This window comes from Rhinolophus sinicus, linkage group LG15, assembly GCF_036562045.2.
Source record: "Rhinolophus sinicus isolate RSC01 linkage group LG15, ASM3656204v1, whole genome shotgun sequence".
In the NCBI taxonomy this organism is placed as follows: domain Eukaryota; kingdom Metazoa; phylum Chordata; class Mammalia; order Chiroptera; family Rhinolophidae; genus Rhinolophus; species Rhinolophus sinicus.
In genome coordinates this window covers 7,451,037-7,471,007 of record NC_133764.1, presented here as the reverse complement: position 1 = coordinate 7,471,007, position 19,971 = coordinate 7,451,037, and the positions used below count along the sequence as shown (strand labels likewise).

General features: G+C 46.1%; 1 protein-coding gene across 4 annotated transcripts in view; it reads left to right on the top strand.

Annotated features, from left to right (window-relative positions):
- The window catches only part of SHISA6 (shisa family member 6), a 304,147-nt gene extending 288,809 nt beyond the window's left edge, over window positions 1-15,338 (top strand). For 2 of the 4 annotated variants that reach the window (XM_074319590.1, XM_019755213.2), the window contains 3 exons: window positions 3,364-3,420; window positions 7,283-7,435; window positions 9,159-15,338. In XM_074319590.1, coding sequence (XP_074175691.1) covers window positions 3,364-3,420; window positions 7,283-7,435; window positions 9,159-9,709 — 761 coding nt within the window. In that variant the 3' untranslated portion in view covers window positions 9,710-15,338. The remainder of the gene's footprint in view (window positions 1-3,363; window positions 3,421-7,282; window positions 7,436-9,158) is intronic. The other 2 variants (XM_074319591.1, XM_074319589.1) reach the window with 1 other exon arrangement.
- Window positions 15,339-19,971: the final 4,633 nt, after the last annotated feature.

The window sequence follows — 19,971 nt, the reverse complement described above, 5'->3', positions numbered from 1 at the left end:
GGCATTCTTATTGTTTCATTCCTTCAAACTTCCAAAGAACCGATATTTCATAGGCTGTGTTAATAGTTTCAAGGCATACAGAAAAGTGGAACACTGTTCATTTGACTTTGAAAAATCATTATCTTGATGCATAAACCTGACATGTTAGCACAAAAAAAATACCAATTTTCTTTATGCGTCTATATGGATGAAAAAAATATATGCAAACAGAATCCAGTGTTGTAATGAAAGAATAAGACACCGAAATCAAACAAGGTATTTCCCAGGAATAGATGAATGGTTCAATATGAGGAAATCTATCAATAATCCATTTCATCACATCGCCAGGCAGTTGGCAGTATGTTGACCTAGAAATGCTGCTTTTAGTTATTTGCCTAAGGAAGTGAGACATGGCCAAAGGTTCGTATTCAAGGTTGTTTAGTGTAACATTATTAATCTTTCCAACAACTTGAATACACAACAATAGGGGAATGTCTAAGTATATATATATTAGGTAAACATATTACACTTAAATTATATAAAGAAATATACAATAGGTTATTCCACAAAAAGGACTATTGTAAAGTATTTTAAATAATATTTCAAAACATGAAAATATATTCAAGATATGTTGACCATTAAGTACAAAGGAAACGGATTAAAAGTAGTATACGATATATAGCATTCTTACATATGTGGAAAATATACATGTTTGTCTGTGTGTATATGTACATATATATATGAACATCTAGGTTGTTTCCTTTCTTTTGCTAATATAAACATGTTGCAATGAATAATCTCACATGTTTGTTATTTTGTACAAGTATGAAGATCAAATCACCGTATTCTTCTCCATTTTAAGAGCTGTAATCTAATTCTCACTTGTGCAAAGTGACAAATGCTACAGGTTATTCACTGCAATATTCTGTGTGTGTGTGTGTGTGTGTCTGTGTGTGTAAACATACATACGCTAATTTATAGGGGGAGGGAAACAAAAATATATAATAAAATGTTACAATGGTTATTTTTGCACAGTTTTAAATTTTATATTTATACTTTAAATTGTGTTCCTTAGTGCCAATGTAGGAAAAAAAATTAAATGTCAGCAAAACATTTGAAGTGAGATTCAAACAAAGGAAAAGCACTGTACTTGTATACAAAATATCTAAATTCAAGACATTTATCCTGTTTGTATTTGTAAGCTCATCTTTAAAAAAAATAGAATTACTTCAAATAAAATAATTAAGGAATATTTTACAATGACTGGAAATTGGTTGGCCAGTAATATATATTCAAATGAAAATCACTATGAAGATTAGTTCTTTTAAATAAAATGTACGTGAAAGTGTTCATTCAGCACAGAGCCTGGCGCACACTGGTTACCAGGAATTATCAACTGAATTTGAACTATCCCAGTTTCCTGGTGACACCTAGACTTTGAAAGGGAAGATTAGAAATGTTTCTCTCTAACTACTACACTCCACCATTCAACCAAGATGCTCTCATTTCTTGCAAGTGTCTCTTTGATGCTTCCATAATTGCTTAAAAACAAATAAATCAAAAAATAACAACAACAAAAGACCCCCAACAGAATTGGTTTTCTCCTTGCCTTTGGAGGACAAATAGAAAATCTATCCTTTATCTCCCTTTTGGTTTCTCTCTCCATGCTTAAATCGAGGTCCAGTGTAGAATTGATTCAACCTTTGTCAAATGGATTTTCCCTGGATATAACTTAATATTCTGTCTTAGGGCAGGAGAATACCTTCGTGTGAGAAATTCTGGCTTACTGCCCAAACCCACCCGCCACTGGCTTTAAGTAGCCAGTGTCCATGGCTACTTAAAGAGTCTGTTCTGAACCAAAGGAATGATGTAACGATTCCATTGGGATGGAACATTTTGTCTGGTAGTACCCAAGATGATTTGTCTCAGAAATAGACAGATATTAGAGCTAAGAGAAATTCTAACAAGATATATGTGGGCCTGGTTTTAGGAGATGGCTATAAGAACGGGATTTTGGGACACACTGGATATGGAGTCCCAAAATAAAGGTAGGGAAATGGTGAGCGATAACTACAGGTTCACATTCCAAGCCCATGGAACATTAGTGTCACAGACAGAGCTTGAACATTGGAGAATAAAATGACAGGCTCACTTTGGGTTTTGCAGTGGTTTGCGCTGAGGGCAGGAATTTCAAGGGATGCCCATTAGTCATTTAAAATCTAACCCTGCAGACCAGAGTGAGACCTCAAACTAGAGGTGTAGATTTGGGAACTACCAGTTTGGGCAAGAAGGTAGAGCCCAAGTCTTCCCGAAGACATGTGAGCCTTCCGGAGCACTGATATTTAGAGAATCGAAGAGGAAAAGGGATCTAGTGAAGGAGCTGGAGAATGATTAGCCAGAGAGTATAATGCCAAGTTTAGGAAAGATGGTTTCAATAACAAGACATAACGGGATGGAAACAGATCCAGCCCTGAGAGAATGGTGGAGTAGCAATTTGTGGTTTAGCTAAACTAATGCAAAGGTCTCATGCCTTCTGTCCCCCTGGCTTTAGTTGAAATTAGATGCATGCACCAATGAAAAACAAAAATACAATGTTGAATTGAAGCAATAATATGATGTTGAAGTGTGCTTTCGTGATAAGCCACCTCTTTATTCGGTTTTAGAAACTCTTAGAATGCCTTGAACTCCGGGCTTTGGCAAGCATGACCTAATTTTGTGGCTTCTTTAATCTACGTGGACATTTGCATTATTAATTAAAATAAATGCTTTTGAAATATCAGGCTGTATCATTTATAGGCAGAACAGTGCCTAGAACCAGGAGGCCCAATCCCAGACAGCAGGCAGCTCACGTCAGCTTGCCCCATCTCAGGATGCACCCAAACACCTGTGTATAAAGATCCAGGACAGATCAAAGCCTCATAAGGCACAAGCACCTTAAGTTAGGGTATCCACTTCCTGACTAACCACACTCTAACACCCCCTCCCTAAAGAAGAATCTACTTCCCCTGCCCAGTTCCCCACCCCGTGTATATATAGATATTTGTCAAATGCCCCCTAGTCTCCATCTTTCTCCTCTATCCACCCCCACCCCATCAAAGCCTCTATTGCTGGACAGCCAGATCCACAGATGTGGGTGGGTCACCATGGTGACAGAGGAAGCCCTGATGCAGAAGTAGAGAGACAGAAGCAGCAGGGGAGGTTTCTATGAGCCTAACATACTGTCCCCTGCCCTTTTCGTTTCTATGGCATCTAAAGGCCCGGTCCTTTTACAAGGGCTTCCTTTGACTCAGAGAAGCACATTAGAGGTCAAGTGCATGCTGCTATGATGGAGAGACAATGGACTCTGAACTTTTCTTTAAATATTTCTTCTCTATGATTTTTCAGGTGATCATCAGTATAACCATCCGATTTTAAGCAGTGCTACCCAGACCCCTACACATGGTGAGATGATTGAGAGTGCTCTGCATTCCACACCCATCCCACGTAGCTCCATCCTAACGACTGATGCCTGTCGGGGCATCAGACATGGTCACTGACTCATTGAAGCTAAAGATGTGTAAGGAGCCAGGTTTGCACCTTCCTCCAGGGCCACAGTGCGTCACTCTCACTTTTAGACCATCATCCCCTTAGTATTCTGTTTCTGATATCAGCGTGATCTTCCAAGACCCTTTCTCAACCCATTTTCACTTGCAATCTAGATCACTTCTTGCAGCCATCAATTCCATATGTCCATAGCAAGGGGTGAACACGCTCCTTTGCCCAAGGCGATTTGTGGTAGGTACCATTTGCGAATGACATCAAACTTGGTAAATGATACCAATCGTCCCCAAACGAATTAAGATTTGATAACTCAAAACCAGACTGGGTACTTTGAACTTTAGCCTCTTGGCAGGGGAATAAACTGAAAGCTGGAGAGCACAGGAGTGTCAGCATAGTGCTAAAGGGTCACAAAGCCATGTTTCCCTCTTAGGTTATAACATCCTCCCACCAGATCACAACTTCACATTTGCAACTTCAAAGAAAAACTATTTTTGGTGCCTCCTCAACACTTGATAGAACATAAGACAGCCATGCAAATCGTGAACTATCAGTCATTCTTCTGTCTTTGCAGTGAAAACATCATTAAATTTTAGTGAGAGAGAAACTCAAAACAAATATAAATTCTACAGCTCCCCTGAAAGAGAGACCTGCCATCTCATGTCAGATTATGCTCCGCTTCAGCATTGGCAATTGAAGAGCATTATAATTAGCGGGGCAGAAGTGACTATTTTGATATGCCCCTTCTTGCTAGGCTGCTGGTGGAAATATGTGATGAAAGCAACAGTTTAGCACTACGCTTCAGGTTGTGAAGTCTAGGAGAAATGAAAACCGGGAGAGATTGGAGAGATTGGTTCAAAGAAGCGGATACCATTTCTCATTCGTCACCATTTCTAGGAGTGGTGACGTTGACAGTGAGAATAGAAAGAAAGGTTCACCTATGAAGCATTTTGGAGAAGGAAATGAGAAAACTTAGTTACTAACTGAATATGGCTGCTAAGAGTCAACTATGAGTACAATGGTGGCTATGATCAGTTACAAGAATGGGGGGTGTGTGTCTTCCTGACACCACCTAAGGCATCAGGAAAGTAGACAGTGTGTACAGGGATGGAGCTATTGATGGTGAATTTGGATCTGGAGGTTTAGAGCTGGCTATGATCATAGGATATGCAAGAAAAATCATTCAACAAGCCGTTAGAAATGTACGCGTGAAGTCTAGAGGGAGGTGACAGCTGAAGATAGAAGTTACGCTATGGAAGCAGTAACAGACACCTTGGGAGTGGGATGAATGTGTGCAAGAAGGCTGAAAGAGGAAAACAGAAGGCAGAAGCGGAGAGCCTGGGGGATGCCCATGGTGATGAGGCAGCAGCAGGATGAGAAGCCAGAAAAGGCAAGCGAGGCGTGCTCCACGGGCTCAGTAACATTCTGGGGGAATCAGTATGAGCTGGTTTTTCCCAGAAGGAGCCAACACAAGTGCAGCCTCTGGTTATAAAAGGAGGAACCATTCTTCCCTCTCGCTCTTCCTATCTCCTTTTTCTACCTGGTGCGAGGAGATGAGGGTAGATGAGACCTGGTTCCTGCCCTTGAGCAGCTCACGATCTAGTGGAAGTGCGGTTTTCTCTGCGTTGCTTCCTTCCTTGGATGTTACCCTTTTCCCAGGAGCTGGCAGAGTGGCTATTAAGACAGGACGTGGCCTGTGTCTACTTGATGAACCAAAGAGCATTAAGTGGATGCTTACTTTGAGCCAACACTATGAACGCATCATAAAAATTGGAAAACAGGACTTCTGCTGTTAAGGAGACTGTAATCTTTGGAGATCAATAAGATCGACTCAAGTGAAATGATTAGAGATCTCGTAGATACTACACTGGGTGGTGTTGACAGAAGAGCGATAGGGCTTTGAAGCCTCGAAATCACTATGGGCTGAAAAGATGGGACATTTTCATAGTGAAGAATCTTGAGTAAAGGGCGACATTGGCTAGGGAAGTGCATTGCAACAGGAGAGAGAGCAGGAGCAAGGGGCAAAGGCAATCATGGTGGAGGCAGAAGGCGAGGAAGAGACGGCCTCGGCTCAGCAGGCATGTTTTGGAGAACAGTGCAGGGTAAGAACACCCACAAATGTAGCATTTGGAAGTGGGTGAGCTGAATGGTGCCCTCGGTGGTTATATTACGTCAACAGGCAGAGAGAAGCTCATTCTTTCCCAGCATGGCCAAAAGTGAAGAAACAAGAGCTCAGGGACAATTGGTTACTCCCGGCTCTGAGTAGCAATGCTCCCAGCTTCCTGCCCACTCCACTTCCTGGCATCTGTCCCAATCCATACCAGGGAGGCTCTTTCTGTACAGCATGTTCTGATCTCTTGGGGACCCGGAGCATCCCCCACCCCCTCACATATGTGCTGGCGTGAACACCACCTCATTGGCTGGGCTCCCCTGGCTCCATCCCCAGGATTGGGGGAACCGGTGAAGCAGGAAAGGATAGAGACACCAGGAGTTCCCTGTATTGAAGCTGCCTTTGGACTAAGCCTAGGAGTGCTTCTCTTTGTCCCATGGTTCACAGAACTCCTGTCTTCCAGGGGTTAGCACTCCCTTTACCATGAGGCACGGGGAACCACAATCCTGTTACATTTGTCCAAACTTAGAGACTGCCCCTTCTTGGGTGTCCCAAACCAAAGTGGAAGGAGGAACAACACAAGAGCCACCCATCTACCTCACCTCTGGGAATGCTACCAGTTTCCCCAGCAATACCTGTTGATTTCTCACTGTGACCCAAGTCAGTCAAGCACCAAGACAATCTAGTCTTCCTTCCCTGGCTCTCCATTCCTTCCTGTCGCCCATCTTCATGGCCACTCCCTCAGCCATACCTGCATCTCCTCTCTCCCTTCCTCTGTCTGCTGTGCTATTCCTAATTTGGGTCTCAGAACCCAGCCCAGCTCACTGACCTCTTTAGTCACTCACCCCTTCTCTTTCTCATCTTTTCTTCTATCCCTTCCCCCATTCTTTTCCCCAGGCCTGACATTAAACAACACTCTCTTCTCTCTTCAGAGTTTGGAATCTCAAGGCTCTATCTCAAAGGAAGGAGGGAGAAAGGGGGAATGACGTGCTAAGCATTTTGACTACATTCTTTCCTCCCACAGCTCAGAGGTGGCTAAGGGGCCTTCAAAGGAAGGAACTGGCATAAGAGGGAATGGCTTTGTAGCTGCCAGTGGCTAGTCGGGCGCTGGGCTTGGAGAGGTCCAAGGCAGAAGGGGCAATGTGAGAGGTGAAATGATACCACGGACAGTGTGGGTTGGAATCTCAGTGGAGCTGGATCTTAGACCCTATTCTATGGGCATGTAGACAAGACCAGTCACTCCTTTCCTTCAAACTCTCGGAGCCAGATAACTAGGCTTGCCTAAAACTGTCAGGGAAAGGACAGAAGTTTCACGCTGAAATAGATAATTTTATAACATCACCCCTGCCACCCCCGCTCAGCTCCATCAGGCTTACATCTTTATCAGAGAGCTCAGTGATGCACCGGGAGGAAGAGTGTGTCATTCAAGGAAGGGTACACTGCCATCATGGCCTATGGCAGATAAAACAGCACCTGCCCCCAGGCTTGGTGACTGGAAATGCACATGAGGGAAACTGAGTCACTGACCCCATCTGTGTCCTAGCACGGGGGCCGGGAAAGCAGGATGGGGATACAAGATAGAACATAGCCCCGTCCCTTCTGCCTGCCCCAGGCTTTGTCTTCACTAATACAATGCATCCCTCCCTTCTTTTGCAGAGAAGCCACGGATGAACAACATCCTGACATCAGCCACTGAGCCCTATGACCTGTCCTTCTCCCGCTCCTTCCAGAACTTGGCCCACCTGCCCCCATCCTATGAGTCGGCAGTGAAGGCCCACCCCAGCAAGTACTCATCCCTGAAGAGGCTCAGTAAGTGGGGTTGCCCTGAGGTTGGGGTCTTTCCCTGGAGCCTCGTGACATCCTCCGGTGTTTCACTCTCCCATCCTACACCTGGAGAAATGGTGTGGAGTCCCAAGAACAAAGAGCGAGGGTAGCAGGGAAGAAGACAAGGGACAAGCCCCTTGTTTTAGTTCTTTGGGGCCTGAGTCCATTCTCCCTATAGATGGAAGGGAGGCCATGGAGTCCTCAGGTCCACATTCCCATGGGAGGCATGCGAGAGAAGCCTTTCCCAGCCTTGCCCCACACCTACCATCTTCAAACCATGGGTCTTCCTCACTCTCAAGATCTTGGAGTAGAGTCTACCAATGCCAGAACTTTCTCTGAGAGCCTTCCCAGAGACCTGGCTGTGGAAGGCCCATAAACTACTCCCTCCCTAACACAGCCAACACTGTCTTGAGAACCTGAGACGCCCCACTCCCACGCACACACCCCACTTCATCAGTTGAGCCCAGTTCATCCATTAATCCCAGCTCTGCCATTTGAGTCTGGGAGGCTCAGGGAATTGACAGGTTTAAGACGTTACAATGTCAAGAAGGTACATGGTGGAAGAGCTCTTCTCCCATAGCTTTCCAACCCTTGGACCTTCTGCCCCCATCTCCCCATGAGTCTATTTTTGTGACCACCCAACCGCAGGGCTGAATATTTGCTTGAGGCAACAGGTTAACGTTCAGCCCATGAGTCCATATCGGCCACCTCCAAGGTGGAATGCTGACTTTCTATTACTAGAAGTGGGGATTTCCGATGACCCAAGGAATTGGATGCATGCCTGGGGTGGGAGAATGTGGCTCAGGAGGCAGGATCTATCCATCGACAACCTTTTGGGAAAACTGAGGAGCAGTCAGCATCCCCACATTCTGGAGAAATCTAGAAGGCTGTCTAGAATGTGGGAAGCCTCGTTCCTGGAATTTGGGGCAAAACGGGCTTGGTGTGTCCTGGGTAAGTTCAAAGGCTCTGCAGGCAGTGTGAGCTTGGGAGGGTTCCTGGGTAGAGACGAGGGTGGAGTACCTGAATGAGGGCATGTGTAAGATTGTTCCGGCCTGCTCATGTTGTAGGCACAGGGGAGGAATGTGCAGGCTTGATTCTGTCATTGTGTGGGGGCCGGATGCCCATGTGTTGGCATTTTACGCATTGGCTGTTACTCCAGAGAAGGTGTTACTATGTTCCTAAGTTACCAGCTAAGCATTTTCACAAGTGCCTCCTGGTTGGAGAATCTTTATTTTAGCAGGAGTCTGCTTCTGCAACCCAGCTTCCTTGGAGAGAGACTCTGATCCTTATCGGAAAGCTGCTGGCTGTTCCTTGGGTGTTTCAGGAAGACTTGGGGAGTCACGCTGTTTCAGGAACATGGTGTGATGGGAGCATCACTGGAGCAGGAGTTCAGGGACTAGGGCCGGCCCTGGACTCCGCCATGAATCCATGCACTCCTTGGGGACCTTGAGGAGGTCCCTCAACCCCTGGGTACTCAAGGTGGTCCACAGAGAGTCAGGGACATCAGGAGCAGACTCTCAGGCCTGCCCCAGACACAGTAGGTCTGAATCAGAATCTGCCCTGAACAAGACCCCTGGGGACTGGTTTGCACATTCACTGGAGAACCACTGCCTCCACCTCTCTGGCCTGCAGGGTCCTAGTTCAGTCCTGGCTGCGGTGTCACAGTGTCCCCGCAGCTGACTTTTCTCTCTCTGTCTGTCCCCTGCAGCTGACAAGGAGGCTGATGAGTATTACATGAGGCGGCGGCATCTGCCCGACCTGGCCGCCCGTGGCACTCTACCCCTCAACGTCATCCAGATGTCCCAACAGAAGCCCTTGCCGCGGGAGCGACCCCGCCGGCCCATCCGGGCCATGTCACAGGACAGGGTGCTGTCCCCGCGGCGGGGCCTGCCGGATGAGTTCGGCATGCCCTACGACCGCATCCTGTCAGATGAGCAGCTGCTCTCCACGGAGCGCCTGCACTCCCAGGACCCACTGCTGTCCCCGGAGCGGACGGCCTTCCCAGAGCAGTCCCTGTCGCGGGCCATCTCGCACACGGACGTCTTTGTGTCCACGCCCGTGCTGGAACGTTACCGCATGACCAAGATGCACTCCCATCCCAGTGCCTCCAGTAACTCCTACGCCACGCTGGGCCAGAGCCAGACGGCGGCCAAGCGCCAGGCCTTTGCGTCCCGCAGACACAACACGGTGGAGCAGCTGCACTATATCCCCGGCCATCATACCTGCTACACAGCCAGCAAGACTGAAGTGACCGTGTGACCAACTGGACAGGGCCAGGCGCCTGGTGGGGCAGGGCGGGGGCAGGAGGGACCTGGACTGGATCTTCTTGCCCCGCACGTCTCCCTTCCCTTGTCCCTTCTGTAGGAGGTGGGGGTAGGCCACCTTGCCCGGAAAGCCATACTCCCGGGACACAGCCTGATGGCCTGACATCAGACCTGGGATCTAGAGCAATCACTCTCGCTCTTCCAGAAGAGTCAAAGGAGAGTGAGGAGAGGGGCTAGGCCCAGTCTCATCCCCACCACCATCACCAACTCCTTTTCAGTCCCATGTCCCCTCCCCCCCCCTCCTGGGGGCTCAGCTGCAGGTTCTGTCAGCCAAGAGACCCTGGCCTGACCCTGGTCTGAAGTTGCCTGGGTTTGAACTGGCCAGCGGGTGCAGTCAATGGGCTGACCGAATAGGCTACTCGGTCTTATTCATTTACCTAGAACCGCACCACAGGAATCTTCTAGTGCCTAAAAACTGCCTGCTCGCTCTCTCGAGCCAGGGAGCTGCTGTGTCCATAAGCACAATAACAATCTCTTTTGCCTGCTGGAACTCTCTGGTCCCCACTGAGTGGCCGGCCCTTCTTTCGCGGATGCCCTAGGGCCCCACCCTGGCCCCATGCCCCTCCCCAAGCCTCGGGATAGAGAGGGCTTTCCTTCCCTCAGCTGCCTCCCCACTGTTGGGAACCCTGCCCAGGTCCAGCTGGCTGCCCTGCCCACAAGATCCCCTTGACCCCTCTTCTGGGGGACTTTGCCCCTCCCGTAGCCCTAGATGTTTCAACCTTAAGTTCCCTGGCGCTTTGCTCTAGCCCTCCCAGAGGAGAGTAGCAATGGGGTACAGGGACTTTCGGGGTGCCCTCCCCAGCAACCTGATTATCTTCTCCAGGCCCCTAGGTCTGAACTATGACCCACCACTCAGGCCTGCCTTCCCCTCCCCTGCTCTGCTCCCTAGAGGCATCTGCCCATGGCCAGAGAACTGCGGGTGGGGAGGGCCACTGTGACGCCCTGGACCTCAGGGGCTCACCATTCCCATTGTCCAGGGCTCCACCTGTCTCCATGCACATCAGGCCGGTGGGAGGCAGAGGCTTCTAAATAGGGGTGGCTCAGCCCCCAGCCAAGGAGGACCCGAGGCAGTTGTCCTGTACTTTGCCCGCCCCTCTCTCCCCATCAGTGCCCACTGCTTGGCCCCTTCTCAATTTGGAACTTCCTCTCTCTGCCTGTTTCCCCTTCTCCCACCTCTCTTCCTTCTGCAGCTCCATTATGGTCTCCTGGTTGCTGCTTTTTCAGACCAGTGCCTCCTCTGGATCAAAGGGACAGAGACCATTAGCAAATGCAAATAATGGTCCTCCTGGCTATTGGTCTGGGGGCTAACTGGGCTGCTCCCCAGCCCTTCCCCTGCAGGGGGCACTAGGGCGCCAGGCAGATCCATGCCCTTAGCTCTGCTGGGGACAGCCCCTGCCAGCCCATTTCAGCCCCTTCCTTGCCCCCAACCTGGGGGGTGAGCAGGATGTGACAACCTCCTGGAGAGTGGACAGTGAACTAAGCAGCATCCACTCCCCCAACATCAGAGCCGGAAATGGGGAGAGAAGGGGCTCCCCCATTCTCAAGGCTAGGGCACCTCTCTGGGTTGGGGCTTGGGAAATCAGCTCCAGACTACTGGATGAAGGTATAATACTAAAAATGTGACTGTCGCCATAGTCAGACTCCAGAAGCAATGACCTTAGACCAGGATTTTAGATTACCCCAGTTCTGCATACAATATGTGTGGCCCTTTAAAAGGGGAATGGGGCAGGGAGAACCTCCCAGTGTCAGCTCTGGGAATTTTTAATCTAACCAAGTCCACAATCCACAGAGAAATCAATTGACTGATTCCTCTCACTTATTTCAAGAATTCATCTCCCCCAAAGGCTCACTAGTGCGTGAATCAGGAGGGGATTAAGGCTCAGGGTGATGAAACAGCCTTCAGCTTCCCCACTGGGGTGGTGTCCCTAGGACTGGGAGGCTGTGAGGACAGGGGTACCTCTCAGCCTTCCTCCCCTACAAACACATAAACCTTCTCAAGGGCTGGTCCCCAGGGGTTTATGCAAGTTTATTCTAGAGGCAAGGCTAAGAGCGTTGGGCTGGAGGAGATCAATCTAAATAGAGCAGTTGGCGACTCCAAAACAAAGGTGTGTCTCATAGCTGGTCCCCTAAACCCTAGGCCTTCTAATCCAGCCCTTGGCCATCCTCCTGAAGGCTGCCTGTTGGCGCACAGGGGAAAGGATGTGGGTGGCTGAGAATCCCCTCACCGTGTGTCTATACACACATACACACCAAACCAGAAACCTGATCTCATCTCACTCATCTTGTATGAGAAGCATCTTCTCAGCACCAAGTTCTCCAGCCCTGTCTGTCTGTCTGTCTGTCTCAGAGGTTGATTGATAGGCTGATTCCAAAACACTTTTCATCCCAGCCTTACTGCTGTCCAGTTTAAAATCTCTGGTGTCAGTAGGATCAGAAAGTTCTACCTGAACGCTTACTTCTTTTAAATGATTCTTCTGCTTCACCCTTGGGTCTAGAATGAAGGAAGGGAATGACGGAGGGAGGGGGAAGAGAGAGAGAAGTCTACAAACTTGCTCCAATTCAGTCCCTTATTTCAAAATCCATAAAATCGTGTCTTAACTAGGACACAGAAGTATCTCATTGAATCAGTCGTCCCATCCATGTTTGCTGAACAAGCAAAGCCGCAATACTAGACAAGTTCATATATCAGACAAGAGATGATTCTGGGGCTGGAACCCAGAATTCCAGCCCCACTAGATTCTCCTCTACAATGAAAGTCTCCTTCCCCCAACAAGGGAAGCCCAAAGCCCCACATTTTCCTCTGCTTGTTTTGTTCTTTGTGCAAGTCTCCATTGCTCTGATTGGAATGGACTGGATGTGCACAGGCAGATATCTTGTCCCAAACGTTCTTGCTGGTCTGCTTGGCCTTAATGGCAGTGAAGCTCTCGCAGTCCCTCACACCCTTCCACCTTTCCTGTCTTGTTCCTCCAGTTAACTCTTGGCTCCATGAATTCATAAGCCACAAAGGCTTTCCCAAGAATTCCTGTAACCCCCTAACTGGGCTTCTGCCCTCCGCAGTATCTTGGGTGATGGGTCTGCCTTCTAGAAAGCTCCAATCCTTCCCTTAATTTAAATTTCTCCTTCCCTTTCCACTCGTCCACCCTGAAACTCCTGTTGTAACCCTGGTCTTCTATGCCAGTTCAGTCTTTCCTTCCTCTCATCTCTCTGGCCTTGCCTTCTTCCTCAATTTACCTTTCTCCATCCCACTTTCTTTTCCTCAGTCCTTCTAGTTCTATAACTTAGATTTCTCAATGAAAACAATCAAAGAATGAGACATTCTTCACGTCTTCTGTTTGCCTCATTGGTTTATCCTTCACCTCCTGCCCCTATGAGATGATACCCCATGGCACGTCGCCCAGAGCTCTCCCCTTCTGATCTTTGGGAGGAAGGGAGAGAAGCTGCCCTGTCAGAGGCCTCATGGTTCAAAGATCAGCTTTGGTTCCTGCAGCTGGCAAGTCCCCTGAAGCTCCTGCCCCAGCCTGCCACTAGCCCAGAGACTCCTACTCTGGCCAAAGATTCATATCCTTGAGGGCTCTCAGCCACTGTTCCACCTCACTAACACCTCTCCTGCTTATGTGTGTCACAGATACCCCTGTGTTCCAAAAGATTGGAGAGCCTCATGATTCTCCAAGCATGAGGAAATATCCATTCCAGTAACCTTGCCACCAAACAATCCATTTTCTTCAGAGATACCTTGTCTGCCACCAGCCTTCCATCCTCAGAGTCCATCCACAGGCAAGTGTGGATTTGACCGAAGGTATTCTGAAAGGGCTGCTGATGACCTGGACCCTAGAAAGCACCTGCTCTGGGAAGAGTGGACATGTGACCTCCCACATACATTTCCCCATCCTCCCCAAACCTGGGAAACTTTGCTCTGAAGTATTTTCAAGGAAGCTTGTTGTGTTTTAATGAAGTATTTTTCAGGGTTCAAATGTTATTTTTTATAAATGCAGCATTTTAATGACAGATTCAATATGAAAGATATGTCTTCCTGAGCTCTATATTTGGTTTCAGAAGGCAGCATCCTACACAAGGAAAAAGCACAGGGCTGAAGCTCTTGGAGACACGGCTTCTGCCCTGGCTTTGTCTCCATCTTGCTGTGTGACTGAGGACGCGTCACGTTCTTGCTCAGTGTCTCAGTTTCCCATAAAACGAGGAGCTTAGACTAGATGAGCTCTGAAGTTTCATTCAGCAAATCACACGCTAGGGCTTTCATTCGCCACTGGCACCCCCGCTTTTCTTCACATTCCTCCCTGACGTAAACTGAGCTGCATGCATTCCATTAAGGCTGCCCCACAGTGATGTCCTCAGACGCCATAAACAGCCACCAGATTCCTTTCCGGAACTTGGGGTGGGCCCCACGGTCTCGGCCACCTCAGGATGTCCTCCTATCTGAAGGTGTAAGGGACCACCCATTCAATGGTTACCCACCATGTGTCACGGAAGTCCTCTCATACAGACACACCTAAATCATCCGGGGCTGTTTGTGTCACTGGGAAATACTGAATTTAAAGTTTTCATTTTGATATGGTCCTTAAAGCTGGAGGGAGGCAGGTCTGATTTCAGAGAGGGGACGGTCCGGGGGAGAAAGGTCCAGGGGTTGGACCACAGGGCGTGGGGTTGGTATTTGAGAGCAGCTTGGACATGCATTCCGAGCCACAGAGGAGACTGCCCGGCACAGGCTCTGTGTGGCAATATTAAATCCCACTCCAGAATCTCTGTCCTGAAGACTGAGTCTGGACACTCCTCGTTCCAACTGGAGGAGGGGAAGGCATCATCCCCCTGGGCTGTTAGGCTGTGGGTACCCATCCTAGTACCTTTCTAGACCCTCCTTGTGACACTACTATCCTCCCAGTGAAAGCTTGTGAAGCAAGAATTGAGAGTACCAGTCGGTGTCATCAAACCCGTCTTGTAAATCGGCAAACACATCAACCCTCATCAGTCAGAGAAATGACGTTATATGTTTCCTTAATACCCTCCTTCCTGAGGGAGAGGAAGACCCCTGCTCAACTTTGCTGTCCATTCCTGCTGTGACCCTTGAATGCCACTCCATGGGAGGACTCATTCATTTGCTTCGTAGTGGCAAATATTCCTCTAGTTCTATAACTCAACTAGACATTTTGTAGTCAAGAATTCTTGAAATTCTCTAATAAAAAGCAATTCTTACTGTAATATTTTTAGTTTGGGGACACTATTTCCTAAAGGGGGGATTAATGAACATTTTTACGCATTAGCCCAATTTATGAATTCCGTGTTTATTATATGGTAGTACTGATGACAAGTACCTTTCTATCTGTACCTTTGCACAGTTTCCTCATTCCTCATCAGTGAGCTTCATGATGAGCAGTGCTCTCGTAACTGCTGCTTCTGTACAAATCTCATCATTCTACTTACCTGTCAAAGCACATTCTATATGTACTGTAAACAAATATCACTTTAGTAAGATTTAGTCTTAAGGACTTTTCCACTTTTGTCAGTAACAGATATTTATGGATTAAAAAAAAAATAAAGCCGTTTCAACATAACCTGTGTCTCTTAAAGTATCCACATGCTTAATTGTACAAACACAGAGCCAAACAAAAGGGAATTAAAAATCACAAAAGGATGTAGAAGATCATTGGGGGTGGGGGCAGACGCAGGGATTGACTGCAAATGGGAATGAGGGAATTTTAGGATGATACAAGCGTTTTAAAACTGCATTATGGTGATACTTACAATAGCATAAATTTAGTAAAACTATATACATACAATGGGTGAATTGTATGATATGCAAATAGCCCTTAAGGTGGTAAACAAAAGGAATGTAGGAAGGTAGGCTTGCGACAAGTGACAACAGACAAGGTGTACCAATTCAAAACAGAATTAGAAGTTATAACTTTGTATCCATATTCATCTACGTTAGCAATATTAGTCTTAGACATTAGGTCTTAGTCTGGTTTTAAAGGTACTTCTTGTAGTTACTGTGAGTAGAGTATAGGTGGTTAAATATCCATGACATTTAAACCAGAGAATCACGTTGCCCCATGACAATTGATTTAGATTCAGTCTTACTCAAGACTCTCTTTCTTTGGACTTATTTTAAATATTATTTTCTTTGACACATATTCACTTATGCTGTTAAGGTCATCTGTTGTTCTTCTGTGTTTCTGAAACGTCACCATAACCATAACCCTGGTGGGCTCAGGTTTAGAAAACAAAGTGTTGCCAGACAGGGCATGGTTTCTGGCCAACATCAGTACCTCCACAGTTCCTAGAATCCACAGTCGGTCAGACTCTCTTACCAGCTGCCCAGCTCCATTATAATTAAAACCTTTCTCATTGGATGTGTTGAGCTTATGTTCCAAAATGCTTTTATTCGCTCCTGCTAATGGCATTCTTTACCTAGGGCACAGTTACAAGCCTGTCTACTACTCTAATACATAATAGCACATAACAACACATATTCTGAGATGTGTTGTGCTCACTACATCATTTGCTCCCTAACAGTCATTATTACACTTCATTGCTTCTAAGTCATAGTCTCACTGTGATGACTCATAGCAAGCCTGTGTGAGCGCGCGCGCGCACACACACACACACACACACACTGCAAGTATAGAAATGCTTTATTAATCTATATTCATTATTGGAAGGAAAACAAAAATCGGAATCAGAGAAAATGTTTTTGAGAGAAGTGCAATTTAATTACAATGCTTACAGACACATATAATGACTAAATGACACTAACAACATGTTCCCAAATAGAAAACCTCAGGAGATCTTCCTTATTGAACAGGTAAGAGGAATGTGTAATTAACATAAAAATTGTCAAGAGGTATGGGTCAGAGAGTTCTGAACGTGCTGTACATGGTGTTTCTAAAATACGTTAAAAGATTATTCTCTTAAAAAGGCTAAATAACCCCCTTTAAATATCATTAACTCTAACAATTTATTCAACTTTTTCTCTTTGATTTTCAAAGGTAAACCACAATTTAGCCCCTGTCACAGGTGTCACTAATTCCAAAATGTGGGATCTGCATAAATGAGGTCTTAATTTTTCCTCTCTGGTCAAGCATGATAAGGAAGCACAAAACTTCCAGAAAGGAGTAAGATAAATTTTCCTTCAAGATTCTAAGAAGAAAACCAAGGACATTCAGTATTTGGGCTACAAGTGTGTCAGGAGTGGGAAAATCAGAAAGAGCAGAGGTTGGGAATGAGTGCTTTGCAAGTTCCAGAATGGGGGAAATCAGTAACTTTCATACTATGGGTGCATTAGCCAATGTCATCTCTGCACATTGGTTTCCTCAGCTGTAAAGTTTGGGATATTAGACTCAAAGGTTTTTCCCATGTCTAATGTATCTTATCCCTGAATTATCCCCAAGCAACACTCAAATTATATCTGGGCTTCTAGGTAGCTGACTAAATTGTGAGCAACCCATCCTACTGTCTTCCTTGGTACTGCTCATCTCATTTTCCTCATCCCAGGAGGATAGGATCCAGTCAAAGAGCACTGGTCTGGGAGTCAGAAGACACTCCATTGTACTGGCTCTGCCCGCATTTTGTTATGTAACCTGGAAAGACTTATGTCTCTTCTTCTAATCTCAATTTTCTCATTTAAAACAAAACGAATGGGCCAGAGCACTCTAAGTCTCTAAAGTCCTTCAGCTTCTTTAGTCTCTGCTCTGTGACTCTGTCAAGATCTGGCAGGGAGTTGGTGAGCTCAGCTGATACTAGTCATGGCGGGAGGGTAGAGGGGGAGGGTAGAGTGATGGAAAGGTAGGAGAACCCTTGACTGAGCCACGCTTCTGAGATAGCTTCTTCCCAGCCACCAGCATTACTACCCTGTGTCAAAGATGGCTATAGAGGAAGAAAAGGGATTAAGCTAGAGGAAGAACAGGGTCCTTAGAAAATTGCCTATTCTGTTTAACTGAACTTTTTGTGATTTCCCAAAAATCCACAACATAGCTGTTAAAACACAAAGTCCCAAAGAATGCATTTTCTCAGAAATTTCTCAACAGGTCATTATTTTTACTGTGTTTGCCCATAGAAATAGAGCTCAAATGTGTGTTTCAGGACCAGTGCTCTCTCCACAAAGAAGAGAACAGTGGTTTTTCCTCCAGCTTCAGTCTCAATTCCAACTCCAAGTCTTGGAGTATGTGTCAAGTGTAGAATACTAGGACCACTGCCCTCGTTCCCAGTTCTGTGTACCTTAATGATTCTTTCTTGGACCATTTATAAGAGTTACTCTTGCTGATTCTTTATAGCAACCATGGAGAAGACCTCTTCTGCTACCCAAGGGATATTGGTCCAGACAGTGATCTTCATTTTAGACTTGGGGAAAATGAAAAACAGTCATCTAATCCAGTGCTACTCAATGTGTGCCTGCAAAGCACACCCCTGAGAGCTCATTTCCATGCAGATTGCCAGTTCCCAACCTAGACTTACTGAATCAGAATCTCTGGGGGTGGGAACCTAGAACTTACTTTTTAACAAGATCCTTAGGTGACTCTATGCGCATTAAAGTTTGAGAAGCACATCATTCTGTCCCCTACCCCCCCTTTTTTTTCAGTTTTAAAATTCTATAATCCTGTAATAATACAGACTTGGAATTCAGAGATCAGAGTAGCCTTGAACTATGTGTAGCTAAAAGATTTTTAGCAACGTGCTTCAGTGAAGAGGTTAGAACAAAAATGAGTTTACAGAGGATTAAGTATTTAGGAAATTAGGAGAAAGCTGAAGCAGGTGTATAAATTATTTATAGGAGAGTTTAATAGAAGAGACTATATGCAACTGTTAGAAGGTATCATAATGTGGAACGAAAACTTTTAAAGATAACAAACCTGAATGTGTTCAAATTTGAAGAGAAAGGCGAACTGGGTAAGGACATGGACACGGAACAAGATCCATTCCCTTGGGGACAGAAGGAGCATAGCAGGAGGAAGAGCTGCTCCTCTGAAACTTCTTGGGAAGCCAAGATGGTGGTCATTGTGGGGTAATGAGAAGGGACTGCTCAGGGAGGTTTTCCTGGAGGGTCTCAATCTTCCTGGTAATGTACAATGCAGCATCATTCAAGCAGGCAGGATAAACTGGATTATGCTATGGTGATAACTCCCAAATCTCCTTAAAATATCCAAGAATTATATTTCACTTCCACTCTGTTGTGGATCAGCTGGGGCTTCTGTTGCGCTTCCTCGTCCTTACTCCAGGACTCAGAGATATCTGGAACAGCCACTGTCTGTAGCGTTGCCTGCCATCATAGCAGAGGAAAAAGAGAACTATGAAGAGTCTGGCCATAGACAATTAAATGGCAGCCCTGATGTGACACATGGCACTTCTTCTCAAACGTTCTTGGCCAGATCTGGTTACACAGTCCCACTCCACCACAGGGGAGCTGGAAAATGTGATTCTACTTTGTTCCAGGCAGGTGGGGAGGAGGAAATATCCAGTAAGTAGGATCAATGACCCCACAGTTGCCATGTTGTGCTGAGAGCTGAAGACTGGACATTTACAGAGGCCAACGGCCCCTCCTCTATTACTGTAGTAAAACCATCACAATATTCTCATTTTTAAAAGCAAGTAAAACTTTTCTGCAGCTGATTTATTTTATATGAAGCCAATGGTATGTCCATTTACATTTCAAATTGGTTAGTAGATACCTTAATCAGGAGTCGTTTGGTTGTAAGAAACAAAAGTGCACTCAATTAGTTGAGGCAAAAAATGAAAATACTATTTATTAGTATTATTATCACCATCAGATATAAAAGCATCTCACAGGATCTAAAGCCTGAATATATAACAGGGCCTCTGCAAAACTAAGAAGTTGAAAGTCAATCAAAACCATAGCAATATTCTCTCCCTAGGTGGCATGTACTCTCATTTCCTCCTCTCTGAAAATCTCCATTCTCCTGTGTGTGGTTTCTTTCACACATGGTCAAACCTGACTGAAGTGACGTCTTATGCAGTAATTGAGTCTTCCGAATCTCCTGGGTCCAACCCCTATGATTAGTTGACACAGTCTCTCTGTGCCCCATTTCCAAAATTCCTGAGAGAAAAATCTGAAAATATCTATGGTAAATCAGTTATCTATAGCTTTATGACAAAAGACCCCACATTTTATACATAAACAACAATTAATTATTGTTGTAGTCTCTTATGATCTAAGGGTTGACTAGGCTCAGC